Below are 22,814 nucleotides of genomic sequence, written 5' to 3' on the forward strand. Positions count from 1 at the left end.
ATATGTTTTCTTTTTATTCATCATGTTCTATGCCTCTCCACACAACCACATAATTATAAGTATAAAAATTAAGATTGAATGTTTGCATCATTTACTCAATATTAATTACAGCATGAGAAAATATATTTTGCAAACAACCTTAATAATATCATTCAATGTACCTAACAATGCCAAGAGTTGTTTACTTCATTAACTAAATCAATGTTTCTGTAAATCAGATTAATGAAATAGGATGATAAAAATGTTGATGATGATTATTTAGTGTAACATAAAAACCTTTTTATCTGTTTTCTTTCTTTCTATTCACAGATTATAAATATGTACATAATATATTTTTAAATCCCATGAGTTATTATTAACTCTTATTAAGTCTTATTGTTGTTAAATTTAATATTCTTATATATTAAGACATAATTAAGAAAGCAGTGAGAAACAGCAAATAGGAGACTGGAGCTTAAATAAAGGCTGTTGAGTTATAGAGTCAACAATCTTTACTACATTAAACTCCCAAGGGGAAATTTTTACCCTATTTTTGAAATGTTAACTTTTTCTCTTTGATATTTCTTGTTTTTCTACGAAGATATATAGTCTGTGTTAATGCAGGTCTATGCATATTAGGTCTATGCATATTACACATCTATTCGTGTATTTGTTTTCTTAAGACAAGTTAACAAATTCTTTAAAGCTGAAGTATACAGAAAATATTAAGAGAAATTTAATTGCAAAAGAAATAAATTTTTCTTACCTTTTGTAAGACGCTTTGATAATTCATGTTCATTAAGTATTTCTTCTTCTTCAGAGAGAATAATATCAACTGTACTACACTCTGATGAGCTGGTTTGTTTTACCTTCTAAAAAAATAAAACCCAACCAAAAAGGAAATGTTAATTTGCAAATTTTAGAAAAGTTTAATTTTACTTTTTGAAATAAGAAAAAAAATACATAAAACAAACCATTAGATTTAAACATTTTAGACTAATTTAATAGTTGAGATTAAGATGTATATAATCTTGGGCTGGAGCGATAGCACAGAGGTAGGGTGTTCGCCTTACAAGCGGCCAACATGGCCGACCCGAGTTCGATTCCTCCGCCCCTCTCGGAGAGCCCGGCAAGCTACCGAGAGTATTCCATATGCCAGACACAGTAACAACAAAGTCTCCAATGGAGACGTTACTGGGCCCGCTCGAGCAAATCGATGATCAACGGGAGGGCCTTTACCTTTACAACAGATTGATGCTTGAGAGTTTAAGTTTGCAAATTAATTTAAAGGGTCTAATTTAAATGGAAGTAATTTAGATTAAAATTATTATTTAGTTAGTAACACTTATGCTAAAAGATATATAAATTATTTTCAATTTCAAAAAGAATTTGTATTCTCAAGCTTTCTTGAAACCATTTACAAGATTCTTTATATGCTATTTCAACTATATATGCATTAACAGAATAATTATTTGATGCTAAAAAGTAGGCAGACACAAGTACAAATACATATAGTTTTTAATATTCAACCAGTCCAGATACTCTTATGTATCATCATAGAAGAGGATTTATTTTAGATTATTCTGAAGTGAAATGAAGAATTGATATGAGGAATATGGCCAAGAATAGACTAGGAAAAGTGATGCCAGTCCAATGAAAGAATAAAGCTGTAGGAACTAATATTCTCTCCCATTCTTTACTTCTTTTTCTTTTGAGGCATAATAGTTAATAATGTTAATATTATTGTTTTATTTTTAAAAGTTGAATCACTATGAAATATACAGTTACAAAATTGTTCATGACCAACTTCCATTAATACAATGTAAAATGTTCCAACAGGCATCCCTTCATCAGTGCACATTGCTCATTTCCTAAATATCTGGTTTCCCTCCTGCCACCCCTGCCCCACCAGCCTCAGCCTGCCTCTATGAAAGACTGTCTCTCTCTTTCTCTCTTTCTCTCTCTCTCTCTCTCTCTCTCTCTCTCTCTCTCTCTCTTTCTCTGTCTCTCTCTCATTATCCTTTTAGGCACTGTGATTTGCAATACTGTTATTGAAAGGGTATCATGCATATCACCTTACCGTTCAGCACTCAGTTTGTGTCCAGAGTAATTATTTCCAACTATCATTGTCCTAGAAGTCACTTCCCTGTCCTAACTGCATTCATTCCCTCTTCCCCTTGGTGAGAAGCTTTCTACCATGGACCAGTCCTCTTACCTCTTGTTTCTCTGTCTTTGGCTATTATTGACATACTAGTTTTTATATGCTGCAATGAGTGCAATCCTTGTGTGTCCCTTTTTTTATACTTATAACACTACTATATCTCTCCAGTCTGCTCTTGACTATCACTCTAAACTCTGTAGGATAAGTTGATCATGACTTTGTACATGCAGTAATAATGCTACTGACATGTTTTACTATTACTTGAAAAAAGGTTCTCACTTGAGTTTACTCTATTTAAAAATTAATATGAAAAATAAAATAATTTAAAGAATGTATTAGAGTTAGTAACAAGCAAACTAATTTTCTCACTTAAAAAGTAAGGTAGGCTCATTAAGACATTTATAAATAACCCAATATTTTATTGAAACATTAAGAAAAGATCCAAGTAGTATATGTAAAAAAAGAAATGATATATATTTTGCTCTACATCTTATGAGCAGTAATTGTCAAGTAACCATTATTAGGAAACTTTATTTGCTTTAAACCTCATATGGTGATTTGCTAGTAAGAAATTATATAGTCTGATTAAAACAACTATCCAGGAGGACATTATTCTTAAATAAGCAAACCTCTTCTGAATAGTTCAATTCATTTTATATTTTATTTATTTTTAATAAAATAAAAGACAATGATGTACTGATTTTAGTATAGGCATTTATTAAATTTACTATATTATGGATAATCAATAATTTCAAATTGAAAATGATGTATCACATTTTTTAGAGTTTTTAGAAACCATCAACATAAACTAATGTTATATTTACATTATATGAGTACATATTATTTTAATTTTATTTATAAATCAATATAAATTCAAAACTATAAACAATTAATTTCAGTAGTTTTCATGTGATTTTATATTCTTTGGCATTTTAGTAGCTCAGTATCCTAAGATGCATAGGTACATAATTCAAAAATGTTTGGCAAAGTGAATATATAAACAATTATATATAAGTAAGTATTGAGTGTAACTCAGAACCAAACAGTTACATAGTGTGAATAGAAACTCCTGCAAACTCAATATTTACAGGTATATGAAGTTGAATCATTTGTATATATTTTCATATCTATTCTTTCTATTAACATTAGTAAGAAATTATTGATTAACTTCATAAGGCATATTGTAGTAAATAACTCTTTTACCCAGAAATCGATTAAGAGAAGTGGGCATACAAAGTATGTCACAGAAGAATTTTATTTTCTTGTGGCAGTAATATTAACTAAAAGAAAATGAACCTGAGAACACTGGGCATGAGGAAGAGTGAATATGTTTATCTAAAATAAACTGCCTTCACTGGAGTTGAAACGACATTGAACAGATGAAACTCAACTCCTTTTAGAAGACCAGTATAAGAAGTTAATATAGACAGAAGCTACCAAATCCCTAAAGATCTATAAAAAATTTTAGTGCAGGGGATGTTGGAGACCTGGAAAGATACATTGTGTGCCTTTCCTCATTGAGAGCTGAGATACTTTTCTAATGAATTTCAATGCATGAAGCTAAGGCACTAAGTGACCTCTGAAAATGAAGATCTCCATTTCATTATATTCCGTACTAAAACTTTATACCGCTTGCAAATTTGGAGTTGGGGAAGTTTGTTACTCGATCTAGAACAAAATATCAAACATGGTATAGTTAGGATCAAATGGTTGATCTCGCTGGGACTTCAGCACTGGTTCACTGTAATTAACAACAATGCTAGAAAACTGTACAATCAGGATATTAAGATAGCTTACCTCTTTGCTGCTTCCATCACCTGACTTGCTTTGAACCTCCTTATTATCCAGATTTTCTATATCAGATTCTCCTGAAGCAATTGGTACAGATTCTGAGATGCTAGGGCTGGGGATAAGTGATTGACTCTCATTTTCAGTCATTGTGTTTTTCTCTGCATCACTGCCTTTTTCCTTATCTTTGAGGAAAGATTGGGTGTTGCTCAATTCAGAAAGTGTATGATCAGAAATATTCTCTTTGACATATACCTCATTTACATTGTCCATTTTCTTCTTTGAAGCATTTTGATTTTTGCATAATACTTTAGACAGCACAGAGTTTATTCCTTTCTTAATCTTTGTCATTGCAATTTGGAGATTTTTTGTTTCATCATTGACTTCAGTTGTTGCAGCCTTGTATGAACTAAATGAGCTCACCAATGCCATAAACAGGTAAAGAAGCTAAATGAGAAAGTAAGTAAAATTTACACATATGATTATCATTGCATATATTTTTTTGTTTTCTTTCAAACATAAAATTTCATAAAATGAGCTGACCTGGTATTTGAAAGTTATATGGACCACAGTGTTCTTCAGTTCTTAACCTGGATCATGAGCTATCCTGGGCATATATAGCCAAATATATGTCTTAAGGACAAGCATATTATGGAATATAATTTAATTCATTAGGGGTAAAAAAGACATAGGTGTCAAATATGGTACTTCTTATGTGTCAAATACAAATGTCAAATATCAAGTTTATACATCAGAACAAAAGTTTGTCTTGCTTTTGAATTTTATTTTCTTTTGTTTGTTTGTTTTGTTTTGGGGTCATGGCCAGTGAGGTTCGGTATTACTCCTGATTCTGCACAGGAATCATTCCTGGCGAGCTCGGGGGACTATATGGGATACCAGGGACTAAATCAGCATCAGCTGCATAAAAGGCAAGAGCCTTACCTACTGTACTATATCTCCGGCTCCATCCAAAATTCTTTTCTATCACTGAGCCTGTCTACCAAGGTGAGAAAATAAATCACTTTTCCAGGTGGCTATTATACTTCAGTGTTGTCTTGGGAACATGTGGACTTGATATCTTCACAGATTATGCAAAAACCATAAGGAATTTCACAAGGAGAGGATTAACTATGCCTGACTTTGGAGCTCATATCTAAATTCCATCATGATATGGAAGCATATAACTTGGGTGTGTCAATTGATTCTATGGGGTTATGAATTTATTTATAAGGATTATTTATTTACATAAACAACAAAGACATGTATTTTAGCAGACCTATTAATATTTTTGGGATTTTAAATTCAAGGATATTATATAAGTAACATTTACATGACATATCTCTATTATTCAGGAATCAAATTTTAATTTTGTTTTAGGTTACAGTATATAATGCTTTTGGATTCTAGTATTGAATATATTTATTATACTCTTAAACCAATAATTAGGGAGGTTTAACTATTGTGCCATTTTTTATCTTTTCAGATATTTGAGATTTAAAAGATTTAGTTTAAATAATGGTTAATATATTATTACTACTTCTATTGCTATCATTATTTTGCTTTATGGGTTATACCCAGCAGTGTTCAGGGTCTACTTCTGATCCAGGAGTATTGAGGTTATTCCTAGTGTTGCTTGTGGAATCATAAGGTGTTAGCTATAGGGCAAGGGATAGAACCTAAGGGTCCAACATGCAAAGTATAACTTATGTGCACATATCCATCTGAGTATTGACCCAGCTCTACACAGCATGTTTTATTTATTTATTTTTGTTGTTTTTCGATAGCACAGCGGTAGGGCGTTTGCCTTGCACGCAGCCAACATGGCTGACCCGAGTTCGATTCCTCCGCCCCTCTTGGAGAGCCCGGCAAGCTACCGAGAGTATATCGCCCGCACAGCAGAGCCTGGCAAGCTCCCCGTGAGGTATTCAATATGCCAAACACAGTAACAACAAAGTCTCCAATGGAGACGTTACTGGGCCCGCTCGAGCAAATCGATGATCAATGGGAGGGCCTTTACCTTTACCTATACCCAAAATGCTTTGTAGTTCTTACTCCTGGCTCTGTGATCAGGGGTTACTTCTGACAGTATCCAACATGCAATGATGAGAAAAACACCTGAGTTGGCAAATTGCAAGGCAAGCACCTTAAACCCTGTACTGTCTCTTTAGCCTCATTCATGGTATTTTGGTGGCAGCTGTAAATAAAAGTGATAAAAGTACCAAAAGATTTTTTTTAAATCACACCAAATAATCCATAAACCATGTATGGTCACTTGTTAAATATGATCAAGTTCAAATGCATTGTTTAAAATTCACACAATCACACAAAGAACACAACTCCTCTTTGAATTTATATGCTCAAATCCAAACGATTTTTTTACAACTCAATATTTCATAGGAGGCTATTCAAATATTTGTTTTAGTATATAATCAGACTCTTTTTTCACATTTAGATATATGCCTTTGAACCACTGTTGGAATTCTACTTAAGGGATGAGATAAAATTAAGTGTTTATAGAAATTGAGCTTCCATATGACCCCACAATACCACTTCTGGGAATATATCCCGAGGATGCCAAAAAGCACAGTAGAAATTACATCTGCACCTATATGTTCATTGCAGCACTGTTCACAATAGCCAAAATCTGGAAACAACCCAAGTGCCCTAGAACAAATGACTGGTTAAAGAACCAGTAGATGTACTTTGTAGATGTAGATGTAGATGTAGATGTAGATGTAGATGTACTTTGGTACATCTACACAATGGAATACAATGCAGCAGTCAGGAGAGATGAAGTTATGAATTTTGCTTATAAAAGGATAGACATGGAGAGTTTCATGCTAAGTGAAATGAGTCAGAAAGAGAGGGACAGACACAGAAGGACTGCATCATTTGTGGAGTATAAAACCACATAACACGAGGCTGACACCTAAGGATATTAGATACATGAGACAGGTAGATTGCTCCATAACTTGAAGCCTGCCTCATGAGCAAAGGGGAGAAGGCAGCTGGAAGAGAGAAGGGATCATTAAGAAAAAGATGGCTAGAGGAATCGGTTGGGATGGGAGATGTGTGCAGAAAGTAGATAATGGATAAAACATGATAACCACTCAGGGTCTGTATAGGAAACCATAATTCCCCAAAGTAGAGAGAGATTATGGGGAATCATATCTTCCATGGAGGCAGAGGGGGTGGGAAAGGGGGGATATACTGGGGATATTGGTGGTGGGGAAAGTGCAATGGTGGAGGGATGGGTGGTTGATCATTGTGTGATTGTAACCCAAACATGAAAGCTTGTAACTATCTCAAAGTGATTCAATAAAATTTAAAAAAAATGTGTTTAAGGGTGCAGAGTGATAGTACAATAGGCAGGGTACTTGCCTTGCATGCAGCTGACCCTGATTCAATCATGAGCACCCCATATGGTCCTCGCAGGCCATCAGAATAAGTCCTCAGCATTGTCACATGTGGCCCTACCCCACCACCTCCAATTTAAGTGTTTTAATGTGGCATGCTTTTTTAATATCAATTTTAATGTGGCATGATTTTAATACCAATTTGTAGTGTATTATTACTATTGTTAATTTTATATAATAATAAATATCATAATGTAATGTGGTGAAATTTCAGAGTAAGAAATCTTTAACCTCATAAACTCTTTCCTTGCATTTTCCCCTTTATACTTATTTTCTTATTTTCGGGTTATTATAACCTCACTGCAGTGTAGGGTGATGGTTGAATGGGATTAAGCTTTTAAAATATTGATGCTAGAGAAATAACATACGGCCTAAAGTTCTTGCTGTGCATGAAAATACCCCTGGCTTGATCCTGGGTACTGCATATGATCCCTGAGTACCATCAGGTGTGTTCCCGGAACATAGAGTGAGTCCTGAACACTGCTGGGTGTGCTCAAACAAATGATTCAACATGCCAAGCCATCTGATGACCTACCAATTAGAAATGAGACTTCAGAAATAAGAGTGATAGAACAGGGCACTTGCCCTTGCATGCAGTCCACTTGAATTTGATCCCCGTCTCCCCATATGCCACCCACCCCCCCCTTGAGGATTTTATTCCACAAAACTGCCAGGTATGGCACAGAAACAAAAAAAATGAGAGTCCATATATTTTCACTTAAATCTTAAATCTATTACTCAAGTATGACTTAAAGTTTCTGATCAGCAGGAATAAGAAAAATGAGAAATATGGACCACAAGCAAAGCAAAGAAATTCAATTAGATGATTGCTTTGTTTTTTTTCTTTGATTTTTGACACAATATATATTATATGCATGGTGTTGGTGAATTTCTTTATCATCAGTTATTGTCCTTTCTTTGGGGACTAGAAACTTAGAATTTATTTTGGAAATAATTCTTATTTCATCATTAGACATATGCATTGTATCTGAATTGATGCCAGAAAGGTTCTGAGTGACTTTGCATACTAATGTAAATTAGTAAATCCCATACCTTGGGTAGCACTGCGCTGTAGCACTGTCCTCCCGTTGTTCATCGATCTGCTCGAGCGGGCCCAGTAATGTTCTCCATTGTGAGACTTGTTGTTACTGTGTTTGGCTTATCAAATACGCCATGGGGAGCTTGCCAGGCTCTGCTGTGCCAGAGGGATACCCCAAACTGTACCAATATATTTTCAAGGGACTTCTTAGCACCCATCTTGTCAAGCTTGCTAGTAAGCAGTGATTCAATAAAATTGAAAAAAAATAATGGGCAAGATTTCTTGTGTGTCCTAACTGGTTTCAATGAAGCTGAACATTTTTTCCTTTAAACTACCTTCAGTAAATGATTTAATAAATTTCAGTAAAGGCAATTTTCCTTTACTCACAGAAGCCTGTCTGGTCTTTGACATGCAGATCCCAGGTGCTAGCCCAGCTTGATCAGAAGCCTGTCTGGTCTTTGACATGCAGATCTCAGGTGCTAGCCCAGCTTGATCTTTAACCTGTAAATTCTGGGCTCTTCCCCAGCCTGGATAACAGATAATAAGTATATTCCAAACCTTGAGAATAAGAGTTTGGTTCAGCTATGTGAATGTGACTGAGAGATAATGATATTGGAGACAATTGGAGATAATGGATACAGTTTTTAGGAAAGAAGTGGAAAATTCATCTTCCATTCAAATGTTTTCTCCTGCAGGTGCATGAACCAGTGCTCGTCTAGACATTTCATGCCGATCCTTGAAATCACTACTGCTTGAATATTAAGCACTGTCAGTGATAAAAAAAAATGAATGAACTGAATTCCTGCTGTCTTGTGTCTGAAATAATGCTGCACTTATAATTATTAAATATTCTAGAAATGAAACAATGATAGATTTTGCACTAACATTGAATTAAATAATGATTTTTCAAAATTTCAAGACATTCAATTATTAACAATTTTGTTTACTGCTCAATTTTATTTCCGGTTCATTTCCAACAACTATAGTATTTTCATTTTATATTAGATTTAAAACTAATGCCCAAAATAGTCACTGTCACTATCACTGTCCTCCCATTGTTTATCGATTTACTCGATCGGGCCCAGTAACGTCTCCATTTTGAGACTTGTTGTTACTGTGTTTGGCATATTGAATATGTCATGGGTAGCTTGCTAGGCTTTGCCGTGTGGGCGAAATACTCTTGGTAGCTTGCTGGGCTCTCTGAGAGGGGTGGAAGAATCGAACCCAGCTTGGCCGGGCTGGCTGCGTGTAAGGCAAAAGCCCTACTGCTGTGCTATTACTCCAGCCTGCAACTATAGTATTATACATAATGGTTTCTTTTTATATTTCTGCCTTAACTGTTCATTAAATATTTCTCATAATTTTATCAGTATAAAAAGTTTGAAAACCACTGCTCTACTAGATCTGATATGGTATAAACACATGAAGCTTTAAACTACACTGCCACCTTTAAACTACACTGCCAGTTACCAGTCAACAGCAAGACAGACAGAAAGACAGAGAGCAATCTAATATGCACGAAGTATTGCCTCTCACAATCCCACTTGGACAATCGTACCTCACCATTACTCCAGTAAGATCTAGCTAGTATCAATAGTATGAATTAGGTATGGAGATATCTGTGCTTATTTTTATCCCAATCACCAACACTTAAGCATATGCCAGCTTGAATATACCCTGGGGACCCAAAAACACACAGCAGAAACATCACTGCACTTCTATGTTCATTGCAGCACTATTCATAACAACCAAAATCTGAAAACAAGCTGAGTTCCCAGGAACAGAATACTGGATAAAGAAATGATGGAACTTCAACACAGTGGAATGCTATACATCTGTTAGGAAAAACGAAGTCAGGAAATTTGACTTGTAAAATTTTGGAGTACCATGTGAGTAATATGAGTAAGAAGGAGAGGGACAGATATAGAATGACTGCACTCATTTGTGAGATATGAAAAAAACTGTATGAAACTAATATCCAAGGCCAAAGAGGACTGGTCAATGGTTGAAAATTATCACAATGGTATGGGATGTAGAAAGCAATTAAGATAGAGAAGGGTCCATTATGACAACATTAGTTGGAAATGATCACTCTGGGCAAGAACTGAGTGCTGAAAGTACATAAAGGGATATACATGATAACCTTTGGCATATTGCAAACCATAATGCCTACAACGAGAGAGAGAGAAGAAAGAGAGAGAGAGAAAGAGAGAGAGAGAGATCTGCTGCCTATAGAGGAGGCAGGTGGGGGATGGAGATTAGGAGGGTTTGAGCGGGGGGTTGGTGGGAGAGAAATTGGGGACATTGGTGCTGGGAAGTTAGACTGGTGGAGGAATGGGTGTTGGAACATTGTATGGCTGAATTCCAGTCATGAACAGCTTTTTAATGTTCCATCTTAAAGTGATGGAGAAAAAATAGCACTGTAGCAAAGTCCTCCCGTTGTTCATTGATTTGCTCGAGCAGGCACAGTAACGTCTCCATTGTGAAAACTGTTGTTACTGTTTTTGGTATATCGAATATGCATCATGGGTAGCTTGTCAGGCTTTGCCGTGTGGGCAAGATACTCTAGGTAGCTTGCTGGGCTCTCCGAGAGGGGCAGAGGAATTGATCCCGGGTTGGCCAAGTCAGCCGCGAGCAAGTCAAATGCCCTACCGCAAAATAAAATAAAAAATAAATATATGCCAGTTTAGTAAGTGTGTGACAGGAGTAGGTCCAAGGTGAAACAGAAGTGATGAAAAAAGGCACTAATATAATTGAATCTAGTCCATGCTTTTTAAATGCCTTTTGGGAGATGAACTTGTTATCTTTGACTCATAAGTAAAGGAAAAATATCAAGTCTTTTATTGATCTGAGAAAAATGTTCTTATGTGAGTTATTTTTCAAAGAAGTAAAACTGTTAAAATATATCTATAAGTATTGTTAACATTTAGATTCTATTCTATAGGTTTAGAATGAGGTCTGAGGTCACATTAATAACTATATCCTAAAGGATACCAATGATACTTTGAGTGGTCAAGCTATAAGCAGTGTGAGCCAACCAAAAAAGTGTACATCACATATGTATAAGTAAAACAGGTAAAATTCATTTTACTAATGTTTTCATATTATGTAAACCATTATTGTTTTAAAATGTGTTTAAGATAAAATTATTGGTGAAATAATAATTACATTATAGAGCAAGGCTTTAAATCCAGTGTATATTAATGTGTGGCTCATATAAAACTGGGTTGTCTTTCAACTGATCTATACCCACAAGTGGCAAGAGCCATCACAGTGGATTACATAAACCACTGGATTGCATAAATTCAAATCATAACGATATTTGACTATTTTACCCCAAAGTTTCAATGAAAACTTAAAATTATAAATTACTTACCAATAAGTTTCCAATTAAAATTACCATCATGTAAAAAGAAAGGCAAAAAGGTATGTTTGCAACCTTAAAGCAATCCCATAAAGTCTCTATCCACTCTCCACAAAGAATTCGGAATACATTCAGGTAGGAGTGGAAAAAGTCAGACATATGCCAGCGTGGGAGTTGACAGTCTTCATCTATGTTGCAGATATAACTTTGGTAACTAGAACCAAAGAACTGCAGGCCAATCACAGCAGAAAAGAACACGAAGATAAATAATAGGAGAACCAAGTCTTTCAAGGCCACCAATGAGTTATTAAGAGTCCACATCAAGATCTGAAATGTTGGCCAATATTTCCCCAACTTGAAAATTCGCAACTAATAGAGAAATACAAAAACAAGAGCAAGAAACCAGTATTAGAAGACTTTAAAAACTACTTATAACCAGTAGCTATTATAATGCATATTCAAATTTCTGTCAATAATAAACACATTCATGTATGCAGTATTGAATAAAATATCCAGTTCTGAGTATTATAAAATTACTAAATTAGCATTACTAAAATTTATTTAATTTACAATTCTTAATATAACAGTTTATGTATGTATATATATGTATATATGTGTATATATATATATATATATATTTGCTCTTTGGGTCACACCTGGCAATGCAAGGGGTTACTCCTGGCTTTGCACTCAGGAATTACTCCTAAAGGTGCTTGGGGAACCATATGGGATGCTGGGAATCGAACCTGGGTTGGCCGTGTGCAAGACAAATGACCTACCCACTGTGCTATTGTATTATTCCAGCCCCAACAGTTTATAGTTTTATACCAATTTGATACTCATTCCCTTCTATAGATCTGTGAATTCCCATTCAATATTATACTAATAAAGCTATCCTAATTTTACTTTTAATATTTCCTAGGGCAACCATCTACAGTTTTTGTGCTTAATATTTTCCCACATCTGTTGTATGATATTGAGAATGTCTGCACATTCCATTAGAGTCTAGACAAAACATTCTAGGCTTAGTCTGACTATGTCTCTTCCTAAGCACTGGTTTTCTAATTTCTACTGGTATAGCACAAAAGTATTTGTAACATTCTTAGCTGCTAATGTGGAAGTGAATTTAGTCAAATGAAAGTCATATGCTATTTTATATATGTACATGTTGGCAAACCTTTTTTTAGTACATAATTTATTTTCTGAACTTGAGAGAAAAATTCATTTTTCATTTCATTTCATCATCCTGTTAATCGTCGATTGCCTCGAGCAGGCCCCAGTAACGTCTCTTTCATCCTAGCCCTGAGATTATATTCAAGGCTTTTTAGGAGAATGAGACCCATCATTGTTACTGGTATTCGGCATATTTGGTGCGCCACGGGGAGTTTGCCAGACTCTGCCCTGTGGGCAGGCTATATTCGATAGCCTGCAAGTTTGTCCAGATATTCTGATAAGATGTCGCGCGGCCGCAAATGCGGCCGCGCGGTTCCGGGAGCTGCATTTTGTAGTCTCTGAGTCTTGGCCGCTGATGGGATTACACGGCGCCAGGGGGCCAGGTGGTGGGTGTTATCCCCGCCTACTGGAATTTGGAGGATCTGGGTGGAGGATGCTCGACTCCAATTCGAGTAGGCTTGGAGATCTCGGCCCCGGAACCCGCGTGGCTTTGTCCCTCTGCCAGTACCTTCATGTTTGCGGAGAGTGGTCTCAGCATGGTGGTGGCTGGTCCTGGAGGTCTTCAGCTGCCGGAGCCCTGGTCGGGGTGGGGAGGAAAGCTCAACCCGCTCCCCTCCAAGGGACCCCAGTGAGGAACAGCCAGGCGCAGGGGCAGGAGACTGACTGCACTGGTCTCGTCCGGGAGCTGCATTTTGTAGTCTCTGAGTCTTGGCCGCTGATGGGATTACACGGCGCCAGGGGGCCAGGTGGTGGGTGTTATCCCCGCCTACTGGAATTTGGAGGATCTGGGTGGAGGATGCTCGACTCCAATTCGAGTAGGCTTGGAGATCTCGGCCCCGGAACCCGCGTGGCTTTGTCCCTCTGCCAGTACCTTCATGTTTGCGGAGAGTGGTCTCAGCATGGTGGTGGCTGGTCCTGGAGGTCTTCAGCTGCCGGAGCCCTGGTCGGGGTGGGGAGGAAAGCTCAACCCGCTCCCCTCCAAGGGACCCCAGTGAGGAACAGCCAGGCGCAGGGGCAGGAGACTGACTGCACTGGTCTCGTCCGGGAGCTGCATTTTGTAGTCTCTGAGTCTTGGCCGCTGATGGGATTACACGGCGCCAGGGGGCCAGGTGGTGGGTGTTATCCCCGCCTACTGGAATTTGGAGGATCTGGGTGGAGGATGCTCGACTCCAATTCGAGTAGGCTTGGAGATCTCGGCCCCGGAACCCGCGTGGCTTTGTCCCTCTGCCAGTACCTTCATGTTTGCGGAGAGTGGTCTCAGCATGGTGGTGGCTGGTCCTGGAGGTCTTCAGCTGCCGGAGCCCTGGTCGGGGTGGGGAGGAAAGCTCAACCCGCTCCCCTCCAAGGGACCCCAGTGAGGAACAGCCAGGCGCAGGGGCAGGAGACTGACTGCACTGGTCTCGTCCGGGAGCTGCATTTTGTAGTCTCTGAGTCTTGGCCGCTGATGGGATTACACGGCGCCAGGGGGCCAGGTGGTGGGTGTTATCCCCGCCTACTGGAATTTGGAGGATCTGGGTGGAGGATGCTCGACTCCAATTCGAGTAGGCTTGGAGATCTCGGCCCCGGAACCCGCGTGGCTTTGTCCCTCTGCCAGTACCTTCATGTTTGCGGAGAGTGGTCTCAGCATGGTGGTGGCTGGTCCTGGAGGTCTTCAGCTGCCGGAGCCCTGGTCGGGGTGGGGAGGAAAGCTCAACCCGCTCCCCTCCAAGGGACCCCAGTGAGGAACAGCCAGGCGCAGGGGCAGGAGACTGACTGCACTGGTCTCGTCCGGGAGCTGCATTTTGTAGTCTCTGAGTCTTGGCCGCTGATGGGATTACACGGCGCCAGGGGGCCAGGTGGTGGGTGTTATCCCCGCCTACTGGAATTTGGAGGATCTGGGTGGAGGATGCTCGACTCCAATTCGAGTAGGCTTGGAGATCTCGGCCCCGGAACCCGCGTGGCTTTGTCCCTCTGCCAGTACCTTCATGTTTGCAGAGAGTGGTCTCAGCATGGTGGTGGCTGGTCCTGGAGGTCTTCAGCTGCCGGAGCCCTGGTCGGGGTGGGGAGGAAAGCTCAACCCGCTCCCCTCCAAGGGACCCCAGTGAGGAACAGCCAGGCGCAGGGGCAGGAGACTGACTGCACTGGTCTCGTCCGGGAGCTGCATTTTGTAGTCTCTGAGTCTTGGCCGCTGATGGGATTACACGGCGCCAGGGGGCCAGGTGGTGGGTGTTATCCCCGCCTACTGGAATTTGGAGGATCTGGGTGGAGGATGCTCGACTCCAATTCGAGTAGGCTTGGAGATCTCGGCCCCGGAACCCGCGTGGCTTTGTCCCTCTGCCAGTACCTTCATGTTTGCGGAGAGTGGTCTCAGCATGGTGGTGGCTGGTCCTGGAGGTCTTCAGCTGCCGGAGCCCTGGTCGGGGTGGGGAGGAAAGCTCAACCCGCTCCCCTCCAAGGGACCCCAGTGAGGAACAGCCAGGCGCAGGGGCAGGAGAGAAAAATAAAACTCATAAATACAAATCTTTGTTGTTACTGTGTCTGGCATATCGAATACTCTCGGTAGCTTGCCAGGCTCTCCGAGAGGGGCGGAGGAATCAAACTCGGGTCGGCCATGTTGGCCGCTTGTAAGGCGAACGCCCTACCACTGTGCTATCACTCCAGCCCAAATCTTAATTATCTTATTCTGGTTTATCACTAGCCTTTCAGATGCTTTGATATTATCATTTATCACACTCTTTTTAAAATTTTCTATCTTTGTTCAACCATAAATTTTATAACAATAAATTTTAAAAAGTCATGGATATGAATTAAGACAAATTTCTGAAGAATAAGTAGGATAAGATCAAATCTATTTAGCTGCTCTTTACTACTTCAATTTGTGACATCATTCTACATATCAATCTTTACATTTTCATAAATGCCATTGTAATGGTATTTTTTCTTTAGTTCTTTTGATGACCATGTACAGACATGTACTGATTCTCATTCAAATCTGAAAAACTGAGTTAAATTTTTAGTAAATAAAATTTATATCTTGGATCCTACTTACCAGCCTAAATATTCGAAAATAAGTAAAACCATAAATATTCATTAGATAAATTTCTGTTAAACCATGGAACACAACAAGGCTGTCAAAAATGTTCCAGCGAACTTTGAAATACCCATATGGATGCATGGCAATTATTTTAAAAACCATTTCTGCTGTGAAAACACCAAGAAAAACCTAAAGAAAAGAAAAACATGTGAGTGAGAATATGATCCCAATAGTTCTTTCAGAATCCTCTACACAAATTATGTTATTTCACTGTCACACTCTTCACAGTTGTTTTTAAAGATATAATTAATTTTGTAGTCTGTGTTATAAAGAGATTCTCATATAATTTTTTGTTGGGGGTACAGTTTGGGGGCCATAACCAGTAATGCTCAGGAGTTACTCCTGGCTCTTCCCACAGGAATAAATTCCAGTAATTCTCAGGAGACCCTATGGAATGCTAGGGATTGAGCCCAGGTCAGCAAGACAAATGCCCAACCCACTGTACTATTGTTCCAGTCCAGTCTCATCCATTTTTAAATAAAAAAATTTGTTAGGCCAGAGAGAAAGATCAATAGGTTGAGTGCATGCTTCTCTGTCACTGTATAGATCTATGCAAATGCATTGATGAAATCACCAATGAGCAACCCCCTACCATTACACCAGGTGAAGCTCTCACGTACCACTTTGTATAGCAATTCCCCATCGGACCCCATAAAATATTAAACAATGTTAAACAATTGAGAACTAATTTTTTCTTTATTATTGGAGGAATACTCAGCAGTGTTCTGAGTGCCTGGAGCACTTTCAGCAACACTGTGACGTCTGTGATGTTAGCTGCCAGTTTGGTGTTCAAATTGCAGTGCTTGGGGGCCACCAGCACTACAGTTTGCCATATGCTTAGAACAAATCCAGTGACAGGGGATTGAATATGAGACTCTGCATGTGCTAGGATATCACTTGAGCCATTTTCTAGACTCTGAGTTTTAAAAGTTTTTCATCTTAAGTGGTAGTGGTTATAATAAGGAGTGTTTAAGGATATTTTTTTTTATTATAAAAGAATCTGTTAAGGTGCATATATATACATGTAATAAGGGATAAAAACCTATAAATATTGTATCTTGGAAAATATGAACAAAAATGACTAAATTACTTTTTGGTATTATATCAATGTATAAGCTAAAATGGGTAATAGTTTGTAATAGTGTTGAGCATCTAAACAACATCAAGAATAAAAGCAAATAAAACTGAACTGTTTTGCTTTAATGACCAATTATTTTTATATTTATTTTGTGTTTGGGGGTCACTTCTAGCAGTATTTAGGGACTACAGCAGTAATCTGGAATCATGCCTAGCAGGTTTTTTTTTTTTAAACCATGTGGTACTAGGATCAAACTCAAGCCTTCTATATGCAAAGCATGTGTATTATCCCATTTGAATTGTCTACCCATTTCACTTTTGTTTCTAAGCAAAGTATATTTTGTCTTTTGAAATGTATGGGGAAAGTTAAGGAAAATTTCAAAGATAGAATATGAAAATTATAATTCTCAATCAAAGCTGAAACAGATGATTTAATGGTCAGGTGTGGCTGTCAGGAATCAGAATCCAGTGCAAAACTTGTGTTTGATATTATTACCTCTGCCCTATCACACCCAAATGGACAATATAAAAGGAAAAGTAAATAAATAATTTCCTAGCAGGTAGGTAGGAATTTCAAATTAAAATGTTCCCATATACAAACTTTAGCTATAAACTTAAAAATATTTGCAATTCCAGGCTTTTCTCAGAGCCAAGATGGGCTACCTCCCTCCACTTCTCAGTACTTCTGGAACCCCCAGCAGCCACAACTACACCCCAAAGCCATTACCCAGTTATAAATTTAATTCCAGATATGCCACTCCGTTAAAAATTCCAGACTTTCTGGAGTGACATCTCAATCTCTACAATGCTAATACACTAGTAGTAACACACCAGATTGAATGGGATGTAATGCAGAAAGCAACTAATCTCACTTAACAATATGTAAGCATGGAAGGCTTAACCTGTAACAACATCTTAATAATTTCTCTACAAGTACTTAATACCTCCATAATGAGATAAAAATTATTTACACTAATTTTCTTTTAAGGAAACATTTTTTGATCATTCTGCTAGCAAAATTATTGATAACAAGCAGGCTTAAGGGGCGATTGGGGAAATTGAATGTTGAAGAAAAGGTGTAATGGTGATGGGACTGGTGTTGGAATATTAAATACATATAAACAAATCATCATGAACAACTTTATAAACCACAGTGTTTATATAAAATATATTGTTTATATAAAGTATAGGGGAAATTTTACATATTAGGTTTTACCTATTCCATGTAAATTCCAAAATATATTAATATAGAATTGATTTAAAAGTTTTATTAAAGACAGATGAGCCATGATTATTATGATAATGAGATCCAAGTATAAAATAAAATTTAATGTAATATACTTTTGATTCCAGAGTTGAAACTTATAAATGCGAATAAAAATAGGCATTTTATTGTATTAAGTGGTTTTAATTTTCTTATTTACAAAATCACATAGTGATCACAAATTGGCACTTACTGATTTATTTTCTGATAATTATATTTGTAATTTCTTAAACTTTCGTTGGAATAAGCATTATAAAGAAAATTTTTTATGTACCTAGAAAGCATGCAGGTTGAGATTGGGAGTGAAACTGGGAACACTGGTGAAGGGAAGGTCATACTGGTGGTGTTGGAACAAGCTTGAAACAACTGTATAATAAACAACTTTGTATATCACAGTATTTTTGATGAAAATTAATTTTTAAAACATTTTCAGAGCATAGTGTGGTGGGCATGCAAGAAAACAATACTTAATCTAGCACTTACATGATACATTTGAACATGTTTCATTTTAAAAATTGTTCCAGGACTGATGACAAAAGAGTGTTAAAATTGTAAATGAAAATAATATTAAATATAATCTTACCAGGTTACCAATGCTGAGAAGACTGGTGGTTTCTTCACTCATTGGATAATGTTCCAAGGCCAAAAAATATATGTTTAGAATTATACATATGACAAGGAAAAGATCAGTAAATGGGTTCGTTATAATCTTATGGGTAAACTCTTTTAATTTTAACCAACAGGGAGAACAGTCCCAGATCAAGAAAGTTTTGGCAAACTTATACCAGCACAATGGGCATCTTTTTCTGGATTTTTTAAGTTCTGAAAAATAAAAACAGAAAAAACATTAGAAAAACATTAAGTAATTTCTAACAAATCGAAAATTGTTACTGTTAACATGCACAGAGAAGTCAAACTAGAATCCTCATTTGGAATTAGTAAATAGAAATACTTTTGTTAAAAAACAATAAAGTAAGTTTTCTCTATTTTATTTCTGCTTGCTGAGTTAGACAAAGAAATTTTTAAAAAATTGCATATGAGAAGCAAAACCAAGAAGTATATCTCAAGAAAAAATATAAAATATAATTTTTAGTATTATTATTTATAAAAAAACCTGTTATCTATACAATGAGTTTGTTATAAAAGCATAGGCAAGTATAGAAACAACACAATTGTATTAATACCATATATTCCTATCTGTGTTTGTGTGTGTGTGTGTGTGTGTGTGTGTGTATTTAGGCCACATTCAGAGATGCTCTGGCTCTGCACTTAGGGATCACTCCTGGTGAGGCTCAGGAGACCATATGGGTTCTGTCAAGGACTGGAAAACTTGGTTGGTTGTGTGCAAGACTAGCTCCCTATCATCAGTACTATCTCCAGCCTCTTCATTTTAAATTGTAACACATCTGTTATTTCAAGGCTAAACCAATGAACAAAGCCTTTCATACTCTTTTGTGTCCCTTTCAATGCTAAGGCAGCAAGCCTATGGGAATTTTTATGCATTGTTGATCCTAAAATTCTTTGGCTGTTTCCTAAATCTTGGCTATTGTAATATGAAATTCAGAAACTATTAGAATTTCTTTTAATTTGAATATTATAAGTAATATCTTCCACAGTATCTAAATTTTTTTTTTACTTTACCCTCTTTATGTTGAAGAGTAGTGTCTTCTGTGCTACTCATATCCAGAGAGGTGACCATGGAAGTTGGTGATCTTCTCTTCATTTCTATTTGCGTGGTCTTGGTCTGAGAAGAAATTTTTTTGTGATTCTAAAGCTTTAAATCCAAGATTATAACTGCTGGACGATTGCAAACTTTTTAAAAAATGCTAATTCTCACCTACAGGAGACTTTCTATTCTCTATCACCTGTTTCATATACTAGAGGCAGTTTTAAATTGATTTAGAATTTTTTAGTAAATGAATAAACATGACTTGTAATGCACATAAATTATTGTATACTATTAAAAAAGAAACAAACGCTGAGAAACTTTAATGAATTACTCATATCTGACAAAGGATTCATTGTGTAGTTGGGTAATGTATAGTTGAGTATTATGAAATATTGAACCGGCAAACAGGCTATTGAACAACAGTATTTCTCTAACACCTTATATTTTTTCATTGAGGATATCTTTATTTCAACATTTTGTAAATTCTTGTTCAAATCAGAATTTTTCTATTTTGTAATAATGAAGTAAATATTGATGAGTATCAGGCAATTAAATGGATTTTAAACACTTTTTGTACTAAGATATATAATTACATAAAGCAATAGACTTTTGTTCTTACATCTCTTTAGTAATTGTTTTATTGAGTTAGTAGAGGGGAAGATGAAAAGGAGGGCTATTGGAGTGGGGAAGGGAGGTAGATACACTGATGATAGGTGTGGTGTTGGAATTATATGCATTGGAAACCACCAAGAGCAGTATTATATATTACTGAACCTCAGTAAAAAATGTTAAGTAATTATTTTTTTAAAAATCATATGCTTTGTTGAGTTTTGTTTCTGCTAAACAGAGTGAAAAATTACCCTGTGTTGGAAAAGTACTTAAAGCTTCTAACTCTGATTTTGATGGCACATGTTCTATACACCTATAAACCAAGAAAAGTCCCAAATCTTCATAGTGACAACTAACAATTTTTAATTTGAATTTAAACTCTTAAGGATCAGAGAAGATCAGAGTATATGCTATTATCTCAATAATTTAAATAGATATTTAGGTCTGAGAAACAGTTAAGTTCCCTTTGTCAAAAATACTGGAATGAGAGTGGTAAAATGCAAGTATTCTACATACTGAATTTCATCAGCAAATTCTGCAGCTTTTACAGATAAAGTAAAGTAAGTAAGTAAAGTAAAGGCCCTCCCGTTGATCATCGATTTGCTCGAGCGGGCCCAGTAACGTCTCCATTGGAGTCTTTGTTGTTACTGTGTCTGGCATATCGAATACTCTCAGTAGCTTGCCAGGCTCTAACTTTATTTTTTGAGTAAAGGTGAATCTCAGTATGTCAACCTAACATTTTCTTAGTCCATGATTATTTCAGAGAATAATATAATTACATAATTTCAAATTTCAATGAGTTAAAAACCAGCAAAGCATAATTTTCTGGTTATTAAAACATGACATAAATTTTCATGTATATCTTTATAATAGTGACACATTCTGATGTAGTAAATAATACTCTTCATTGTGTTCTTAAAATAGACAGGTTCTGATATAGACAGTGTTTGTTGATATCACACCAAATAGCAATTTAGTCAAAATTGTGTAGAGAGTGGAGGAAGGGTAGTGGGGAGAGTAAGTATATATTTGTTAATACAGTTAATGCACTTTAGAATATAAAATTAATAAACCACATATTTGCCTAATTTGTATACCAATTGAGATTTAAAATATTGCAACATAAAAAGTTAGCTTTAAATCTCTCTGCTACTCAAACTGAGAATCATAGCAATTACCCCTTTTGGGTATTTTAAAGGCTAAGAAAGGTATATGACTGGATTTTACATAATCTAATGTTATGATTACAATGGGGAAGGAGATTAAGATTTTTCATCTAGATTTTATTATTTTTTTTTTGCAGGGGAGAGGGCTAGGGGCCACACATGGCTGTGCTCAGGGATTACTCCTGTCTATGTGCTCAGGAATAGCTCCTGGTAGGACTCTAGAGGTCATATGTTATGCTGAAGTTCAAATCCAGATCAGCCTGTGCAAGACAAATGCCATACCCAAAGTATTATCTTTCCAGCCCTTCATCTAACTTTTCATATCAACTTCATTTAACTGCTCTAACTGAGGAAAAAGCAGTCACATTTCTAACATCTGTCAAGACTTTTCAGATAAAAATATGAAGTGATTTTCTTGGATTCAGGGGCTGGAGCAATAGCACAGCGGGTAGGGCGTCTGCCTTGCACGCAGCCAACATGGCCGACCCGAGTTCGATTCCTCCGCCCCTCTCGGAGAGCCCGGCAAGCTACCGAGAGTATTTGATATGCCAGACACAGTAACAACAAAGTCTCCAATGGAGACGTTACTGGGCCCGCTCAAGCAAATCGATGATCAACGGGAGGGCCTTTACTTTACTTTACTTTACAGGCTTCATTTATCTATTCCAGCCATACTTACATTTTAAATGTTCTAACCTATCCCGTTGCTTCCTTCTTATAAAGCTTTGGAGTCTTTCAACAGCTCTCAGCTCAATTATCATTTCCTCAGCAAAAATCTCTTCTAACGCCTCTTCTAAGCTCTTACAAACAAATATCATGCTTTTCTCTTTTTTATAATATTTGCCACTATTTTATTTGCTTTCTTTAGTAGATAATACTATACCAAACTACTAGTGATCCAGTATCAATCTCACAGTTAATAACATACACTTGATATTTTTAATTATTTCTTTGTTCAAAATTATTAATGAAGTAGCTTTGGGTTATAAAAACACATAAGTTTAAGTGTTAATTGTCACCATTCATCATCTATAGT

At 36.9% G+C, this 22,814-nt stretch overlaps 1 protein-coding gene across 3 annotated transcripts in view; it reads right to left on the bottom strand.

The window, feature by feature from the left end:
* SCN7A (sodium voltage-gated channel alpha subunit 7) overlaps positions 1-22,814 on the bottom strand; it is a 97,995-nt gene that overhangs the window by 23,304 nt on the left and 51,877 nt on the right. For all 3 annotated transcript variants that reach the window (XM_056110338.1, XM_056110337.1, XM_056110336.1), the window contains exons 11-16: positions 19,976-20,078; positions 18,918-19,156; positions 15,949-16,122; positions 11,760-12,116; positions 3,938-4,375; positions 746-851 (exon numbers count right to left, since the gene is read on the bottom strand). In XM_056110338.1, the coding sequence (XP_055966313.1) occupies positions 746-851; positions 3,938-4,375; positions 11,760-12,116; positions 15,949-16,122; positions 18,918-19,156; positions 19,976-20,078 (1,417 nt within the window). The remainder of the gene's footprint in view (positions 1-745; positions 852-3,937; positions 4,376-11,759; positions 12,117-15,948; positions 16,123-18,917; positions 19,157-19,975; positions 20,079-22,814) is intronic.

Source organism: Sorex fumeus, unplaced genomic scaffold (genome assembly GCF_029834395.1).
Source record: "Sorex fumeus unplaced genomic scaffold, SorFum_2.1 ptg000009l, whole genome shotgun sequence".
Classification (NCBI taxonomy): domain Eukaryota; kingdom Metazoa; phylum Chordata; class Mammalia; order Eulipotyphla; family Soricidae; genus Sorex; species Sorex fumeus.